Source organism: Etheostoma spectabile, chromosome 1 (genome assembly GCF_008692095.1).
Source record: "Etheostoma spectabile isolate EspeVRDwgs_2016 chromosome 1, UIUC_Espe_1.0, whole genome shotgun sequence".
In the NCBI taxonomy this organism is placed as follows: domain Eukaryota; kingdom Metazoa; phylum Chordata; class Actinopteri; order Perciformes; family Percidae; genus Etheostoma; species Etheostoma spectabile.
Window position 1 is genome coordinate 10,020,486 of NC_045733.1, and position 16,732 is coordinate 10,037,217.

The 16,732-nt window shown below is 40.1% G+C and overlaps 1 protein-coding gene across 5 annotated transcripts; it reads right to left on the reverse strand.

Annotated features, from left to right (window-relative positions):
- Nucleotides 1-1,811: 1,811 nt before the first annotated feature.
- cpeb1b (cytoplasmic polyadenylation element binding protein 1b) lies at nt 1,812-16,141 on the reverse strand. 5 transcript variants are annotated; one of them, XM_032517576.1, is made up of 12 exons: nt 15,972-16,141; nt 15,604-15,724; nt 13,345-13,566; nt 11,713-11,942; nt 10,000-10,252; nt 9,751-9,864; nt 7,784-7,888; nt 7,305-7,441; nt 6,126-6,324; nt 5,750-5,844; nt 3,510-3,590; nt 1,812-3,244 (listed from the first exon to the last, which is right to left on the reverse strand). In XM_032517576.1, the coding sequence occupies exons 1-12, from the start codon at nt 15,984-15,986 to the stop codon at nt 3,134-3,136; spliced, it is 1,683 nt and encodes a 560-aa protein (XP_032373467.1). In that variant the 5' UTR covers nt 15,987-16,141; the 3' UTR covers nt 1,812-3,133. The 5 variants fall into 5 exon arrangements, with proteins under 5 accessions (XP_032373467.1, XP_032373478.1, XP_032373458.1 ...); XM_032517587.1 differs by having other exon boundaries at nt 10,000-10,201; nt 15,556-15,724; XM_032517567.1 differs by having other exon boundaries at nt 7,799-7,888; nt 15,556-15,724.
- Between the last annotated feature and the right edge of the window lie 591 nt (nt 16,142-16,732).

The window sequence follows — 16,732 nt, forward strand, 5'->3', positions numbered from 1 at the left end:
GAAAGGTATAGTATGTCATAAAAAAGTCACATGACAGTATAGCATGTCACAAAAAGTCACAGTATAGTATGTCATAAGAAAATTATAAAAAGTAATTATAAAAGTCATAGTATAGTATGCCATACAAAATTCATAGTATAGTATGCCTTAAAAATTTATAAAAAGTCATAGTATATGTCATAGAAAGTCATACTATAGTAAAAAGTAATATAGTATGTCATACAGAAGTCAAAGGATTGTATGTAATAAAGAAGTCAGTGTAGTATGTCGTAAATATAAAAAGTTATAGTATGTTATCAAAAGGTTATGTAGTATGTCAAAACATACAGTATGCCATAAAAAGTCACTTCATAAACAAAGTCATAGTATGCTATTTAATGTAATAGTCTATTTGGTCATAAAAAGCCATACTGCAGTTTGTCAAAAAAGTCATAGTATTTCGTAACAGCATAATTCATAGTATGTCACAAGTGATAAAAAGGCACAGTACTTTTTAAAGTCAAAAAAGCTTAAAGTATGCCATAAAACAGAATGCCATAAAAAAAAAAGAATGCATGCTGTCATCTTTGTAGATCCATGACTAAAACTGTATGTACACTCAAAACCGCCTGCTGCATAATAACAGCATACTGCGTTCAGAGATGATGCTCACCCTGTATAAAAACATTAATTTTGTAGTAAGCTAGGTCAAGCTTGGCTTAGGTTTTGTCAAGCGTAAGTAAATGCTTTACATTGTGGGACACAATGGACAAGGTAGTTCTTATACATCCATGGGTCGTGTATGAGTAGATTGGTCCGATGCATACTGGAGAATTTGTGCGAATCAGTAAGACATCCGGGTTAGCTTTTACTATTGTTTACACAGACCTGGCCAAATCAATACGTACTGCTTTGCTGATGTAGTAAGAAGGTGAATGGTTTACGGAATATTCCAGTTAAATTTTATCAACAATCTGGCCACGGTACACTTAATGGTTGTATTACAAAAACGTAAAAGGACAAAGACAGAAGGTTTGAATGGAACAGCTAACCAATCATGGTTTAAAGCTTATGATTACATTTTATATATTACAATGCCCCATATCATCTGAAAAGGTTAAGATAATCTTTGTCCCACCTAGGGGCTAGTAACAGTTTAACCTCAAAAAGAGGCTCCACAGACCTTTTACATGCCAGTCAGTTTACCAATCATTGGGTTGTAGAGACACGGCAAGCTTTCTAAATTATATGAAAGCCTGGAGACAGGGTAGGTTCACTACAGAGCAAAGATACTATTGAGTTGCATGAGAAATAGTCATTTTAAAACTTGACCCATAATTATCAGCGTGAGATTTCCTTACTTCATTAAAACAACCTTTAAAGAGATATGTCATTGGTTGATAAAAGCGCCTTTTGAGACCAGAAATTCACATCTAAGCGAACAATTTTTTTGTTTGTTTCTGTAACCAAAGGAGACCATCCTGAAAGATTCATAGCAACAATTGTGGGAAGCCCTTTGGGCTACTTTACAGCACAGAGCCAAAAACAAATTTTATGTTCACACTCAGTGTGAATTACATATTAGCCAAGACGTGTATTTTTTTTTTTTTTAAAGCTCTCGGTCAGTACTCTGACAGAAAGTACCACATTGTAGTACTCAGACATTTAAAAATTCCTCTTTTAAGCACAAAGTTAGTTTGCAGTCCCATGTCTGTCGATGTTGAGGAAATGACTGGAATTTCAAAACTTCCAGTACAAATACATTCACAATTAACTGATTCATTGATACTTAAGATTAATGAAACGTCAATTAAACAGTCCATACATGTCCATTAATGCTTAAACACCTTTATTGTGCCCAATCTGAACATACTCCACAACTGCAAGTAGCAGCAAACTTGGCAGACCACAATGAGGTAGACTTTCAAAACTCTAAAAAGCAGCTGGGCTAAGGGACAACAAGCTCAGCATGACAAACTTAATGGATAAAGAAAAGACACTTTGTCTTTGGCACACAGCTTATGAGTTTATGTCCAACTGGAACAGGAAGGCAAAAATGGGATTAAGAAAGCGTGGAATCATTTACTGGGGTCTACTCAAGCTCTGATAGATTAAGTTTATCGTTAGCCAAGTGGAAGTTCTTACATTCAACAGGAAACAAGCAGCTGTTCAAACATAGGCGTGTCCCCGTGCTGATGTACAAAAGTGATTAAAAACCACTGCCACCTCTCCACACGTGCAAATTAAAAAGTGCAAAAATCAAAACTTAGTACAATCAAATGTTCATTTACTCTCAACAGGATCCATCAAGTGCTTGAGAAATGGATTGCCCAGTGTAAACGTACAATTGTTACACACAATATAACTGGACCAACAAAGCAAGTTAAAGTAGTACTTCCAACATTTTGTGCCCACTTAGCTGAAATTTGGAAGGGCAAATTAAAAAGAAAAGCCACAAAAGAAACTTATGAGAAAACTGAAAAAATAAAAAAGGGGAGGAGTTTTCCCATAAACAGCCGCCTGGTAGATCTGTTCAAAATGTTCATGTTATGACTTAAAACCGTTTGTGTACAAATTAGTAAAAAACTGCATAAAAATGTCTGAAATGCGACTGGTTAAATGAAGCCCAACATTCAACTCCCAAAAGTAAGAAACACCAGTTGGCTTGCACAGGAAAAACAGATGCCAACTGGGGGGGGTGGGGGGGGGGGGGGGGGGGGGGGGGGGGGAGGAAAATAAAAATTTAAAGGCACTGTATGGCATTTGCCAATGAACGGCAATGAGACTTGCGTGATTGCTCTTCACTATGCAACACAAGTAAACAAAACGAAAAAAAGAATTGGCCTTTTCATCCACTTTTTAACCTTAGGCTGACTCGCATCTTTTCATCGTCCGCAAGTCTGTGAAAATGCATAAGTGTGAAGGGCCCCTTGTCTTTCCCAACAAGGTCACTGTGCATAGTGCCACTGTGAACAGCAAAAATGTAGCAAGTGCAAAAGTGAACATTTTCTACAGTGATATCCCCAGTGCCTGGTGGAGTGCCAGGTGTCCTCATACCGAGGGACATCTGGCACACGTGCTCTCCTTGGCGGGCAGCCACACCCCTTCGAGAGGGGCTCTTCCTCTGGCCCTTGAGTGTTTGGCGCCATCTGCTTTAGCTTGAGTCTCTGTTCTTCTGGTTGCGCATGAGGGGCCGGTGGTTGCTCAAAATGTCCATGGAGTGCTGCCAGTGCCAGCAAGAGCGGCAGTAGTACTTAAAGCAGGCCTGTGTGTTGACAGTTGGAAAATTCATTTTGACAAGCAGACAAGACAGGGAAAAAAGAAAGCAAAGTTTTAAGAAATATTAAGAAAGGCTGCAAATTTGATTTTAGCGGTAGGATACAATCAAGGTTGATTCTTAAGTTTAGATACACTCAGGAGTTGAACATTTTATACTCCGGACCAAGAATACCAAACTTAATGGCAATCTAAGCGCAAGAAACAACCACTGCTAGCAGGACAGATTTGTTGAAGCACAAGTTCCCACTGACCTGGTCTCTGCAGAAAAAAGGCCCAGGTTGGCGAAGGCAAATTTGACACATGGAGTCTTCCAGGTACGGGTCAATCTGCACCTGAGGGAGAAACCAAAGCCATCTTACCAAGTTCACAGCAGTCACAGTAAGTGTAAAAGTAGATTTATAAAGAAAAAAAAAAAAAAATTAAATTTAAATTAAGTGAGACCTTTAAGTGAATCTTTAAAACTTGAGGCATTTCACAAGCAGATTTTTGTGTTTTTTCGCTTTCACTGGCATTTTAAACACTTAAATAGTCACTCCAAAGCTCTACAACAGGGATGAATTGTGTCATTTGTCACATTGTTTCCTCACACAGCCCTATCCTGGTTAGGATGGTAGAATTAACATGCTACGAGGACCAGAGGCTAACCCACGGCGCCACCTACTGCATCCGAATGAGACGTCTAGGCGGCGTGAGAGGAAATTTAAAAACGCAACAGACAAGCCGGTACTTTAGCCTTCTGCTAACTGTAGCCAAAGGGTCACAAGCCAACCAATTCATGTTTCCGTTGCAAGCTAGAACCTTGAATCACAGTACGCATTGGGCCATACAATCATTCTCAGAATTGCCGCTATGACATTTGGGATAAAAACTTAATGACTAGTACTCTTAAATGTTATTGTATGAAGCCAGTGCATGCCCATGCTCATCTGATGGGATGGGCTGGACAAAGGGTTGAGCTGCAGAAGGAGGTCTCACTCTACTTCAGTTTTATTTTGCCTCCTCAGCTTTTGTTTAAATCACTTTGTTGGAAGTGGGGCTATATTAAAACTACTTTATCTGTACACTGTTGGGTAGTTTATAATTTATTAAATTCTAAGAAAGTCTGGAAAGTAGGGCTGCACGATTATGGCCAAAATGATAATCAAGATTATTTTGATCGCGATTATTCTCACGATTTGTTGATTTTAACCAAAACAAATGTTAACGTCACAGAGGCATTTATAACTGCGAGAGGGAGTGTGATGGACGCTACTCACCGAGAGACTGCTGACTCATGAACGGGTCCAGCACGGGTCAAATGACGAGAACACACGTCGTATGTATGAAACGTCTGTATCGTCACTGCACTGCATTTTTATGAACTATGATATTCTGGCCATGGGTCACATCTCTGGCCCAGGTCCAAGTCCAGCAGCTCCGTCTCACGCCATTACTCTACGAACTGAAGTTAGTTGCATTCAATAACTTCTATGTTCTTCGCCGTGGCAGCCGCGATAGCAGTTACCAGCGGAAACACTGGTACAAACACAGGTTTGCCCCTCATATTTAACAATCTACAGCTGTGTTAATAAAAAATTAAAACTGTAGACAAAACAGAAGCGTGGACCAGCGGCCGCTTTGTGGCCGGGCTGCGCGGAGAGTAAGAGGAGAGATCCCACACGGGCACGGCTTTACAGACGAAATGGGTAATGTTACACAAAATTAAACCATATCCATATAAACATTGCAGCGGATGCGAGGACATTAGCACCGGTGCGTCCTAGAGGAGCTAACAGCTAACAGACGCTACTAGCACTGCTGTTGTCTGAAAAACAACAGACGGGACAAATGTTGCGTTTACTGGTAAACTGGTAAACCTTGAGACGGACTTATAACCGACTGCTTTCTGTTGAGTTTTCCTCCCGTTACTCTGTCCTCTGTGACCGTCTACATCTAGAAACTAAGCTGCACGGGGTGCAGGGAACTACTCTGACTGGCTCATGATCAGACGGGTTGACGGAGCGGTAGATTGGCTTTGCAAAAAACCCGGAGCGTTCTATGAAATGACGTTTTTAAAAACATTAATCGCTCGATCACGCAAATTTGATCGTGGGAAGTCAAAATCGTGATTAAAATTGATTAATTGTGCAGCCCTACTTCAAAGTACCTAAAGTTTAATAAATGCAGTGGGGCATTTCCCTCTGAAATTTGGTGCCGTATGTAGCATAACACTGACACACAGACGGGTTGAAACTGGACAATATTAATTATCATCATCAACATTGTAAAACATGTAAATACCGTACATATCCACACTCCTTATATTCATTTATATTTCTACTCTGATACTTCTAGTTGTGCAACTGCAACACAGAGTTTCTCTTCGGGGATCAATGAAGTATTTCTTATTAGTACCTCAAACATTGTACTAATACAGTACCTGTGTAAATGTACTTGTTCTTTCTATAAATAGGTGGTGAAAAGTAAATTTGCTACGGGAGTAAATTACTACCTTCTTTGTAAACTTTGGAGTTTTGATCTCCACAAACGCTGCGCACACAGCCTTCAGGTAACTGCGCTGATTGTTAAAAGTGACACGTCCAGAGCCTGCAAACAAGAAAGGTCAGGTAACACATGGCAAAAATATGCACAGTAGGTTTTTATAAAAACAGATATTTGATAGCTTCCTGTGTCATCAATAGTCAGCAGTGCAGTTTATTTATTTATTTATTTTTTATTATTTTTTTTTTTTTTTTTAAACTTAGTCATTAGTATGCCCTTAGTAGCTTACAAGATATCTACAAACTGTGCATATACAATTTTTTTACCTTTAGCATTTCCCACTTAAAAAAAAAAAAATGGAAAAAGTAAACCACCCGCAGTCTCACCAATGGGGTACTTGTGCTTGTCCGTGTCAATGCCAGCATACATGACACCTCCAAAAAGGTCGTTCATGATGCTGGCCAGGGCCTCAGCGTTCAGCATTCCATGGAGTGCACCAACAAACACAGTCTTACTGGGGTCCAAACGCTGGGCGGGGCAGCGCACGTAGTTACTGTCAGAGATCACCCAGGGGATCACCTGCACCTGAAAACAGAAAGGGGACAAGTCACAAGAGGTACTTTATATTCCTCAGACAAAAACCTTACCTGAAGAAGTCTAAAACTTTGTTTTAATTAAAAACAAAACTTTCAGATTTATTGTTGCAACAATTACTTCAATTCAAAAAAAATTGTATTGTTAGTTGGAGAAAACATTCAATTTACAATGACAAAAGCAGAAAAACTCCCTCGAGATGCAGCAACCAGTAAATGTTTGGTATGACTTGAATTAAATGGATTATAAATGATGCCAGAAATTCTCAGCTCAAATGTGATTAGAGAATCAGTTCACAAATCTGATCAGCTTGGTTCTTGGTCCTACAGTTAAGTCACATTCGTCTGTTCAAAGAAGCATTTAATTATAATAACTAGTTTTACTGTAAGGAGAGTCGCATGTGACAAACCAGCAATTCATTAATTTAGCTGTAGTACAATTTGAACCGGTTTGGGTTTCTGCATCTACAGCAAACTTCAGATTTTAGATATTCTCACCAAGCTACCAGTATGTTACATCCATCTACAATAATACATTAGAAGCTCACTCTTTGTTGAGACCATCTACAAGGTACGGTAATAAAGTGCAACTACACAATTCATTATACTAAAATTTGTAATATTTTGGGGTGGGTAAAGTATTAATTGCAAGGCTGTGAGCATTGATTGCAGAACTGTAGATATTGTAGTACCTAATAAAATTGGCAACTCCATAGATAGCTGTTTTCCAATAATTTTGTCAATCGTTTCAAATGTTTTTACATACCATTTGGTAGTTAAAATTTATAACAAGCTTTTCATCTTTTTGTTTGCAAAAAGATGAATTTGTAAGCATGTCAGATAAATGTAGTGGTAAAAGTAGTAAGTGGCATGAAAAGACTTGCATCTCAAATTTTCTACAAGTACAGGAAGTGTTTAGTTCCATACCACTGGCTGCCGAGAGCATGATTGGGCCTTGCATGTTCTACTTACATCCTTGCATCGCATTCTGCGGCTGGACATCTTAAAGTAGTACTCTCGGTTGTCCTCTGGGTGAAACGGGTCTTGGGAGCAGGCATGGAGCAATGCCCTCACAGACTTCTCGTTCTCGAACACCAGATAAACGTAGCCTTAACATACAGAATACTTTTAGGCTATTGAAACGTGTGTGCCCCCCCCAGTATTGAGAATTCAGACTTTGGGTAATGACTTAATATACAGGCAGCAACTACTAAAAAAAAAAAAAAAAAAAAATTAACAAACTTAACATGAACCACAGATCTAAAGCATCTTTTTTGTCTACATCTTGCATCTACCACCATGTTTTAGACTACACTTAAGCCCCAGCATCACCATTCAAAGTAGCCCTAAAAGCCAACAGCCAAACTCACCAGCATGCCATTTGCTCACCACAGTGCCACCCTGAAGTGGGAAGAAAAAAAATATTGTTTTGCCTACCAGCTTGTTGTTACCTTTAGCAACATTACCTTTGGGAGGACAGCGAGGGTGCTTTCCATCCTTACCAGGCCATTCTACAGTCAAAGGGCCATATCCACTGAAGGTGTTGATCAGGCCAGCTGAAATAAGATGAGTGATAATCCATTATGTATTGCAAAATAGAACCAGTATTTCAATGAGTCTTGCTCTTCCATCAAGGTATTACATTTCTAGTTTTAATGGGTGAAAAAAAAAAAAAAAAAAAAAAAAAAAGGTATGTTTATATCATGGTTCATTTGATAGGAACTTTTCAAAGGTTGAAATTTATGGCTAGCCACACAAAGCTTCCTGTAAACTTCTGGCGGTACAAGTTCTGCCAAATTAAGAGGAATTCAGGAAGCAATTCAGTCACAAATTAACATGTTTTACAGTAGTTGTCAATGTGATGGCCCATCTTTGACTTTTTGAATTTGTCCGATTTAAAAAAATTAAGGTTGTAGACAAATATTCTAAAATTTAAATATACATCACATTCTCACAAAAGCCAGCGTGTTAATAGCCATGAACTGCCTATGCTGCAGTGACAAAGCCAGTTGAAAATCTGCAAAGTTTCACTTTAAGACACGTTTTGGTTTAAATATAGCTATATTAGGTAGTCGTGTTCGTTTGCCCACTCTGATATATTTTGCAAAACTGGATCCAATCCACAAGTGTGCTAAACCTGCATTCTTTATGACTTCCAGCAGGGGGCTACACTACTGGTTCATTTTTATGGTCCCATTTGTTTTTAATAGAACATAAAGCAGTGCAAAAAACAAACCCAAAAAACCTTTGTATTGCAATTCAAGCTCTACAGATTCAAAATCATTTTAAAATATATAATATATTTCTAATATTTTGTAATGGCATGTATACTATCACATGGGGAAAGGAACTACATTTATAAATATATTTATTGATCCCAATGGGGAAATTACAATTTACACTCTGTTAGTACACACACCCCACACACCACACACACTAATGGAGAGATGTCAGAGTGAGTGGGCTGCCAGCTGAGCCGGCGCCCTGGGGAGGGGGGGGGGGGTACGGTGCCTTGCTCAACAGCACCTGGCAGTGCCCAGGAGGTGAAGTGGCATCTCTCCAATCCACACTCCGTACTTTTTGGTCCTTAACGGGGACTTGAACCAGTAACCCTCCAGTTCCCAACCCAACTCCCTATGGACTGAGCTACTGCCACCCCATTTACACACCCCACACATTTACATACTGAAGTTTATTTAAAATTGAGAATTGTTTTTGAATCAAATCTTGAGCCTGTAAAGCGATCTCAAATTGTGAAATTTTCTGACTCGTGCACCCCTATGCTCTAGGGCAGCGTTTCTCAAATGGAGGTAGGCATACCCCTGGGGTACTTTGGAGTAGGTGATCTTTTTGCAAAAATGCTCCTTTAAAAATAAGTCATGCATAATTCCTAAGACAACTATACTACAATGAATTAAGTGATGGATTCTGAACATTTGAAATATAGTATTTAAATGTTTCAGTTATAAGGTTGTTTCTTAGTAAATCTATTACTGCCAACACTATTGTTCCTGTTTATATAGATGTAAAAATGTTTTGCTCTCTGGTCAGAGGGTACTTTGCTTTTAAAAAAAAAAAAAGGTGGTACATTGAAAGTTTCTGTACCCCTGCTCTAGGACGTGGCTACACACCAACGGGTCAAACATGGCAGAAGCTTCACAATGCTAACCCTGGCAAAATCCACTGTGTGTGGCGATTTTAAAGAGATTCAAACATCATTTGGCGAATTTTGACAGCCTTGCATTGTCATTTGTGACACATCAGCAGGGACCGCTTGTGTTACATCCAGCTGCAACTTTACACCCAAACCAGAATTATGGAGATATAAGGCACATTAAGGGCTGCTCACTTGTTGCCATGTAAGCATTCATAAAATCAAGTAGATAGACACTAAAATTAAAATTAAAGCAGCAGTTACCTTCTGTGATGTCCCAGGGCACACCACCAAGAAACACCTTGCAGGAGTACAGAGGATCCTTGTTATTTCTGGGAGGCAGCTGACCGCTCCAGGTGAACGTTGCCTCATTCACAGCTGACGAAGTCCAGAAAACGGGGGTAAGACAAAATTCAGAGGTCAGTTCTATCCACAAAGCCACCACAACAACCATTTATACCATTAAAGTTGAGATATAGGTGATGTGATAAGTCAAATGAACTTTAGACCCACCTGCAGCCTGTCTGTGCAGGCGGGCCTCCCTCTCAATACTGAATGTATCATCCGACTGGTCAAGCATCTCTGCACCAGGCCAGGGAGAACCGGTACGCCAGCGGCGGGAAATGGCTGAGGCTGGGCTGGCACTGGGAGGTGGGGTCAGAGGAGAGCTGGAGTCCTGTGGGTCCAGACGGGAGCCCAGTCGCAACAGATCCTTCTGCATGTTTGACGTCAGATAAGGCAGGGGAGGGGAAATCCGCAAAGTTGACTGGACAAAAAGACATGTCCAGACAATTGACCTTAATATGGTTCTACAGAGTGCTTATAATTACTACAAATTCTCAAATAAAGACGGCAAACAAAGACAATTTTGCTGAACAAGGTCAGATAAAACAATGAGTGGAATCTAATACAATGTTACTCACATTATATACTCCTTGGGTTGCAACGGAAATGAAACTTTTACAATCATGGGAGGTGTACTAAAGCGGTTGATGCTCAGTTCAGTTTTGCTGCACGCTTTCCACTGATAACGCTTTACTGACAGTTGCGGTTACTGATGCCAGCAGCACTGCTGCCTTTGTACATTTCAGAAAGCCACATCTCCTACCTCGCATTAACCTGCAGGCTCAGACTCTTTTCTTAAGAGCCGGCGCTTAGTGTTGTCTTAAGGGGAACAATAAAGGTCTAAGCTTGGACTCAAAAATATTCTACATTCACATAGGTCAGTCTACATCAGCTAGGTGACTGAAATTCCATTGTCTTGTGCCTTTTTGTAGACTATTGTAAGTTCCTTTCAGCAAGACTCAAGACTTCCTCACATTAAAAGCCTAGCCCTTAGAGATGCTTTAAAGGATGAAATCTGTGTAGGAATAGTTGAGTTTTGTTGACAGGGAGGAAAAAAAAAAAAAAAAAACATGGTAGGGCTGGATAATATATTGCCCTCACAATATGAAACTAGATAGTCGATAGTTTTGGGATACATTGGAATATGGTAAGTGTTGTCTTTACAGGCTGCATTACAGTAAAGGGATGTCATTTTCTGACCTTAGACAGTTCTGTTATTTACCTTTACACACCAAGTCATTAAATCATTTCTGGAGAATATTTATCAAAAACCTCATTGTGTAAGTAACATTTTGTTAGAGCGCCAATATTCAACCACACATTGTGGCAATATACACATTATGGTATTTGGTCAAAAATATCCTGATACTAAATTCTCTAAACTGCCGAGCCACCAAACATTTCTGTAAGCAAAACTCAGCCCAACACAGTAGTGATTATGGCGTAACCGTATGTAGTTCATGTATTGTAGTGATAAAGTTAGTGCTGTAGAAATGTGCATTATCCAGAATTTATCAAGAAAACTGGTAAACACAGAAGTGCATTTGAATTAAAACTGGATCAGAAAAGAGCAACATTTTTGACTAAAATATACTTGCAAGGCGAGTTAGGAATACAGGGCCATCTATAGTAAAAGCCTGTTTTAAATCAAAGGCCCAAGCCTTAATTTTTTAAATATTTATGGCATATACAGGTTAGCATGCTGTGACCTGGCTTTCTAGTCAATGATGCCTCAATTTGTTTTATCATTATCATCATCATCATCATCATCATCATCTTCTTCTTCTAGGTTTGCAACATTTCCCAAATGACTGATTCTCCTCTCCTCCCTTCAACAACCTTAATCATAAAACAGAAGATTAATGGAAGTATATGCCTTACCAGCATGTCACAGAGGTGGTCTGAGCCAGAGCTGAACCCACTGGTCTCTGAGTCCTCAGGACTGCTGGAGCGAGAATCCAAAAAGGAACTTGAGTCCAGACGGTTTGAGATGCGAGCCATGCTGGGGAACTTCTCCAGGAAGTCAGCAGTCATGCTCATGGACTCAGGGGGCATGTAGCCTGGGGGCTTTCCAAGGATGCTACTGAAGGGGCTGTTCAGTATACCTAGCACTGGAGAAAAGGACAATTACATCATTTACAGTGTTTGTTAGACGATTCAGCCATTTCAGAGTGATCTGTACAAGTAACCATGGTGATAGTATCCCTTAGCTTGTTTGATGTAGTTGGTTTTGTAAGTGGATGAGCAAACTGAAGCTGAGATGTGTGCTGAATCTACAGAGCCATATCGATTAGTCAGCAGGCATTGCAAATTTCTACCCATCTTTGCTCATTCAGTTGCAAAACCGGTTCCCATAAAAGAACAAAGTGAAGACTGGTTTGTGTGCTGAATCTACAGAACCATACTGGTTTGAGAGAGCTCTCCCAAATATGTAGAAGAGGATACTGGATAAGCAAGCTAGCTGCCAAGAGGAAGAAAAAATGCTTAAGTCAATGCTTGAAGCATTTTCAATTTTTAGTTTCAGTTTATAACTTGGCTGCAACTAACCTGAAACACAATATTCTCAAATAAGCTCAACACCTTTCTCTTCAGCAAACTGGAGGCCAATTCACCTGACACCTTTCCCAAAGAAAAGTATAGTGACTGTTTAGCAGCAATTGCTTAATTGCCAGCAGCTTCCTTTCTCTGATAACGAAAGAGTCAGGTGGCAGCTGACAGACATGTACTGCATGGCCTGAAACTGAACATCAGGCTCTGAAGGGATTATTCAGCTGTAGGCCACATTCAAAGCTCTGTACCACTTTGTTGTGGGCCCAGTTTGGAGAGCTCTAAATTAAGTTATGCCTGGTTGGTTTGGAACTAGAGCACTACAAATGGGTCAGGCCAACTTACGGCCTGAGACACCTGTCCAAAGACAAACACTAATCTCAGAACTGTCCTACAGCTTCAACGTCAGGATTTACGTCATTATTATGCATGTTAAGCTGCTAACTGGAACAGTTTGTCTGGTTTGTATCCTAGCTAAACCTATGCACTCAGCCTGAACAATGTCAGTTATATCAACAGGTACTTAAATATTTAGAAAATTACTTCTAAAATAAATCTTACGTGCTATAGCTGTGGGTGAAAGAAATGTAGCTTCACTAAATTGTGTGTGCCTGCTGTAGTGCTAGAGATGCAGCAAAGCAAAACTGCCACATCATCCTCCCTAGTGACACTACAGCCAATGCTCCCACACAGACTGCTGTTAATGACAACCACAACATACTTCAATACAAATGAGGGCGACAAACTGCCAAGGCACACAACCTTAAAGGTTACAATATCCATAACTAAAAAAAAAAAAAAAAAAAAAAAAAAAGTAATGAGAGCTAATAAAGTCCAGGAAAAAAAAAAAAAAAACATCAACCTCACTCTGGGACATTATGTTGTATTAGACATACAAGATCGAGTTGCAGGTTTTGTAGTTATTCTTAAATACATTTTTGGTAAACCTCATATTTTGGTACTTACTGGAAGGTGAGCTGGTCTGAACCTTTGAGGGAGACGTGTGGTTGTCTGTCTCCTGGCTGCTCCAAGGTCTGTCCCAGCCGGACAGCCGGAGAGACTGGAGGCCAAGGCCCAGGTCTGTGACACCCGGTGGGCCCCTGGACGAAGGAATTTCCTGGGAGCCGGGTATGCCACCACAGTTGGGGAATAGCATCCTCCTGCTGCCCACTGCAGCCAGCTCCGACTCTTTCGATCCAAGATCCAGTTCAGGGATTTAGAAGAGAGGGGAGAGTAAGTGTTAAGACAGCTAAAGAGGACTGTTAGTCTGCGTTGCATAGAAAAGGGCAGGGAGAGACTAGTCACACAAAACTGTAAAGAAAAATCTCATTTAAAAACAAACTTCCTTGATCACCACCACATGTCCCCCTACTCTGGTTGACAGGGGAGCTAACCTGCTGCCTCTGTGCCCGGTGCAACTGCCATGCATCTCCGTCTGCATCACTGACCCACCTAGCAGCATGTGACATGGCTGCTGATGCACTCGCACACCCCTGCTAATGACATCAGCTTTCCCCCACCTCCCTGCTTCCTTGCCTAACAACTGTGTAATGAAAAATTCCTGTCGGAACTATTGGCTTGTTGATTGAAGTACTTCCCTCTCTGGTAGGCACAGCACGTCTCGAATCGTTAGAAAAGGACAGCTGCTGCTGCCACCGTTACTGCTGCTTACTCGGTCTAGCCTTGTATCCTGAGCTGACAGAGGTGGGAGGGAGAGAGGGGGAAGCAAGGGGCAGAGCTACAGCGGCATGGTGGGAGGCTGTAGGGAGATGAGAGCGAATGACTCAGCAGACTGGATTTAAAAATGAACAGAGGGTTGAGGATGCTTAATAAGCCATCATAAAAACAATTTAAATAACTTAAACCGCACCCATTGATTGTTTTTTTCTCCCCCCCCCCTTTTTTTTTTTTTTTTTAACACAAAACAGTGAACAAACACTTATGCAGAGGCACTCTGTAGCAGCTCACTGATCAAAGGACAGAGCAATTTTCACCTCCAGCTCCTCTTCCCCTCTCCAGGCCTGGAAAGCATCCAGCTGCAGCCCTGATTCAGCAACACCAGTGGTGGGGCAGTGAGGCCACAGCAGAAGCTCAGTTTGCATCAGGATAAAATTCACTTTTGTATCTCTAAAAACCTACAGAACATGAGTGTCGTATTGCAGCTTATGTCAAGCTGAGTGAACCCTATATTATCTGAAACAAGAATGCTGAGCAAATGTACAATTCAAGGAAACTACACTGAGTTAAATCTTGGCAAATCTCACGCTTGAGCTATTTATATATTTTTTTTTAAACTTCAAAGTACTGCAATGCTGCAGACTGTCTGTTGATGCAGCATGAATCAGCTGTTGGCACCCAAATGATAATGACAAGGTAAAGGCAGTCGGCAATTCTGGTTGAGAAAGTAAAGTAGCTTATTCTTTAACTAGTGGTATTGCAACTAATAATAATCTTATGGGTTTCTAGTCAATGGTAGATGTGTAGCTACAAACATGCAATTCAGAAAACCGCTGCAGGAAAATCCAACATCAGATTCAAAAGCTACTACTGAAGACACTAAGGTTGTGTGCTTTATTAAAGTCCTTAGGAAACTGGGAAGAATTTACATTCACAAATGAAACTTGCACATGTAGATATTTTAAGGCGGAGTCAAGCATTTTTAGAATTTGAAACATAAAAATGTAGCCCTTTTACTACACCTGAACTGTTACTCTACTGAAAAGTAATTTAAGATATGTTGTGGTTTTTGGACTGCTGGTCTGACAATGCAGAAACTTGTGCAGAAGTAACCTGGGTCCTCCAGTAGTGTGACCTTTGTGACATTTTTTAGGGGCTAAATGATTAATCCATTAAACATAGTTAGCTTTGGACCAAGAGTAAATACATGAAGGACTTCATTTCGTGGATCAACAATAAAAACTGTATTCCTGGCTTTGAAAAAGCAGAAAACACTACTTTCCCAATGAAAAGACAAAATAAGATACCAACATTTTTTTTAACATCTGCTCAAATTTTGTTCAGGAGGGGTAAGATTTAGTGGATGAACTTGGATTCACTTCAATGTTTCTTTAAACTATTGTGTTTAAACACCAGGAGTGTACCAAGAATTAATCTTTTCTTGCTTTTGGCAGCCAAGTCGACCTGCTGCAGAGTGGAAAATACTAAACAAGACTTTACCACACAGCAGGTCTGGCTTTCCCTTGGTGTTAGGTGTGGTGCACACACCGCTGAAATCCAGAGCGTTGCCCAGCATGGTGTTCATCCTGCGGAAGATGTCCGCGTTGCTGCAGGTGGACAAGGCCGGGGATTCGGAGTCCGGGCTGTCCGGTCTGCGGGGATCATTTCTCTGCAAGAAGAAAAACAAGAGAGGGGGTAAAATAACCTCTGCATCCATGCTAAAAGTTAAGCTCAAGGTTAGGACACATGTGGCGGACTGAAAACTGGGTTTCGGCCGTTATTAAACACCTCTAGTGAGTTATTTTGGGTAGGAATCAAAATGTACGCCTGAAAGAGTTGTCGGTGGTAGTTTAATGGTGCACAAAAGGTCAAATGTTAACGTTTAATTCACCAATTTAATTTAGTTTTTAACTCACCAGAGAAAACGCCATGATGTGGACTGACAGTATATAAGAAATGTCACAATAATAATCGTTGGTAGCAACAAAATGTCATATTTATGAAGTCTGCTCGCCAGCTAATTAGTCTAAATTTAGTGAACGTGCGCTGGGCGAATGAACTGAACCCACTGCCTCGAGGGCCTCTGGGTGAGGTCACGTGACAAACATCAAAGCGTACGCCGGAGAAAATAAAAATCACGTGTCAATATCATGGCCAATATAGATTATAATTTGAAAAGAGATAATTATGGATGTTTATGATTTTATTATTAATGTTTTCTGAATGGACAACATATATGTATACCTGCAGTTCATCAGGTTATTATGGAATTTGGAAGTATCCAAATATGTCCTACCCAATGTATTTTGGGATATGTCCCAGTATTTATAACAAATGCTATGTTATACTATACAATTACTAATATAATGTACAAGCATCCATGTTTCTTTTCTGCACCATATTGTTATTAAAAAATAAAACTATATTAATAAATATTGCATCTTATGACACCTGCTAATGAAGGGGTTTCCCTTCAATAATCAGGCTGAATTTCCATTTAATACACTTCAATAACTTTTTAAATCAATAAACGAAACTAAGATGTGTTTGTTCGATTCAGAAGTCTGAAACCAATTAGTAATAGGTCTCCTCACTCCCTTTGAGTATCTTTTGTTTGAACAATAAGCCGATTACAGTCATTCCAACCTCCATAGCACAGCCACTCAGTCACCCCCTT

Bases quoted from the DNA above. Each gene is read 5' to 3' on its own strand.
- cpeb1b (XM_032517557.1), bottom strand. The intron at 13,567-15,555 runs GTAAAGTCTTGT...TTGGATCGAAAG, and splicing joins AAAGCCAGACCTGCTGTGTG to AGTCGGAGCTGGCTGCAGTG. The intron at 11,943-13,344 runs GTAAGTACCAAA...CCTTTTCTCCAG, and splicing joins TCAGACCAGCTCACCTTCCA to TGCTAGGTATACTGAACAGC.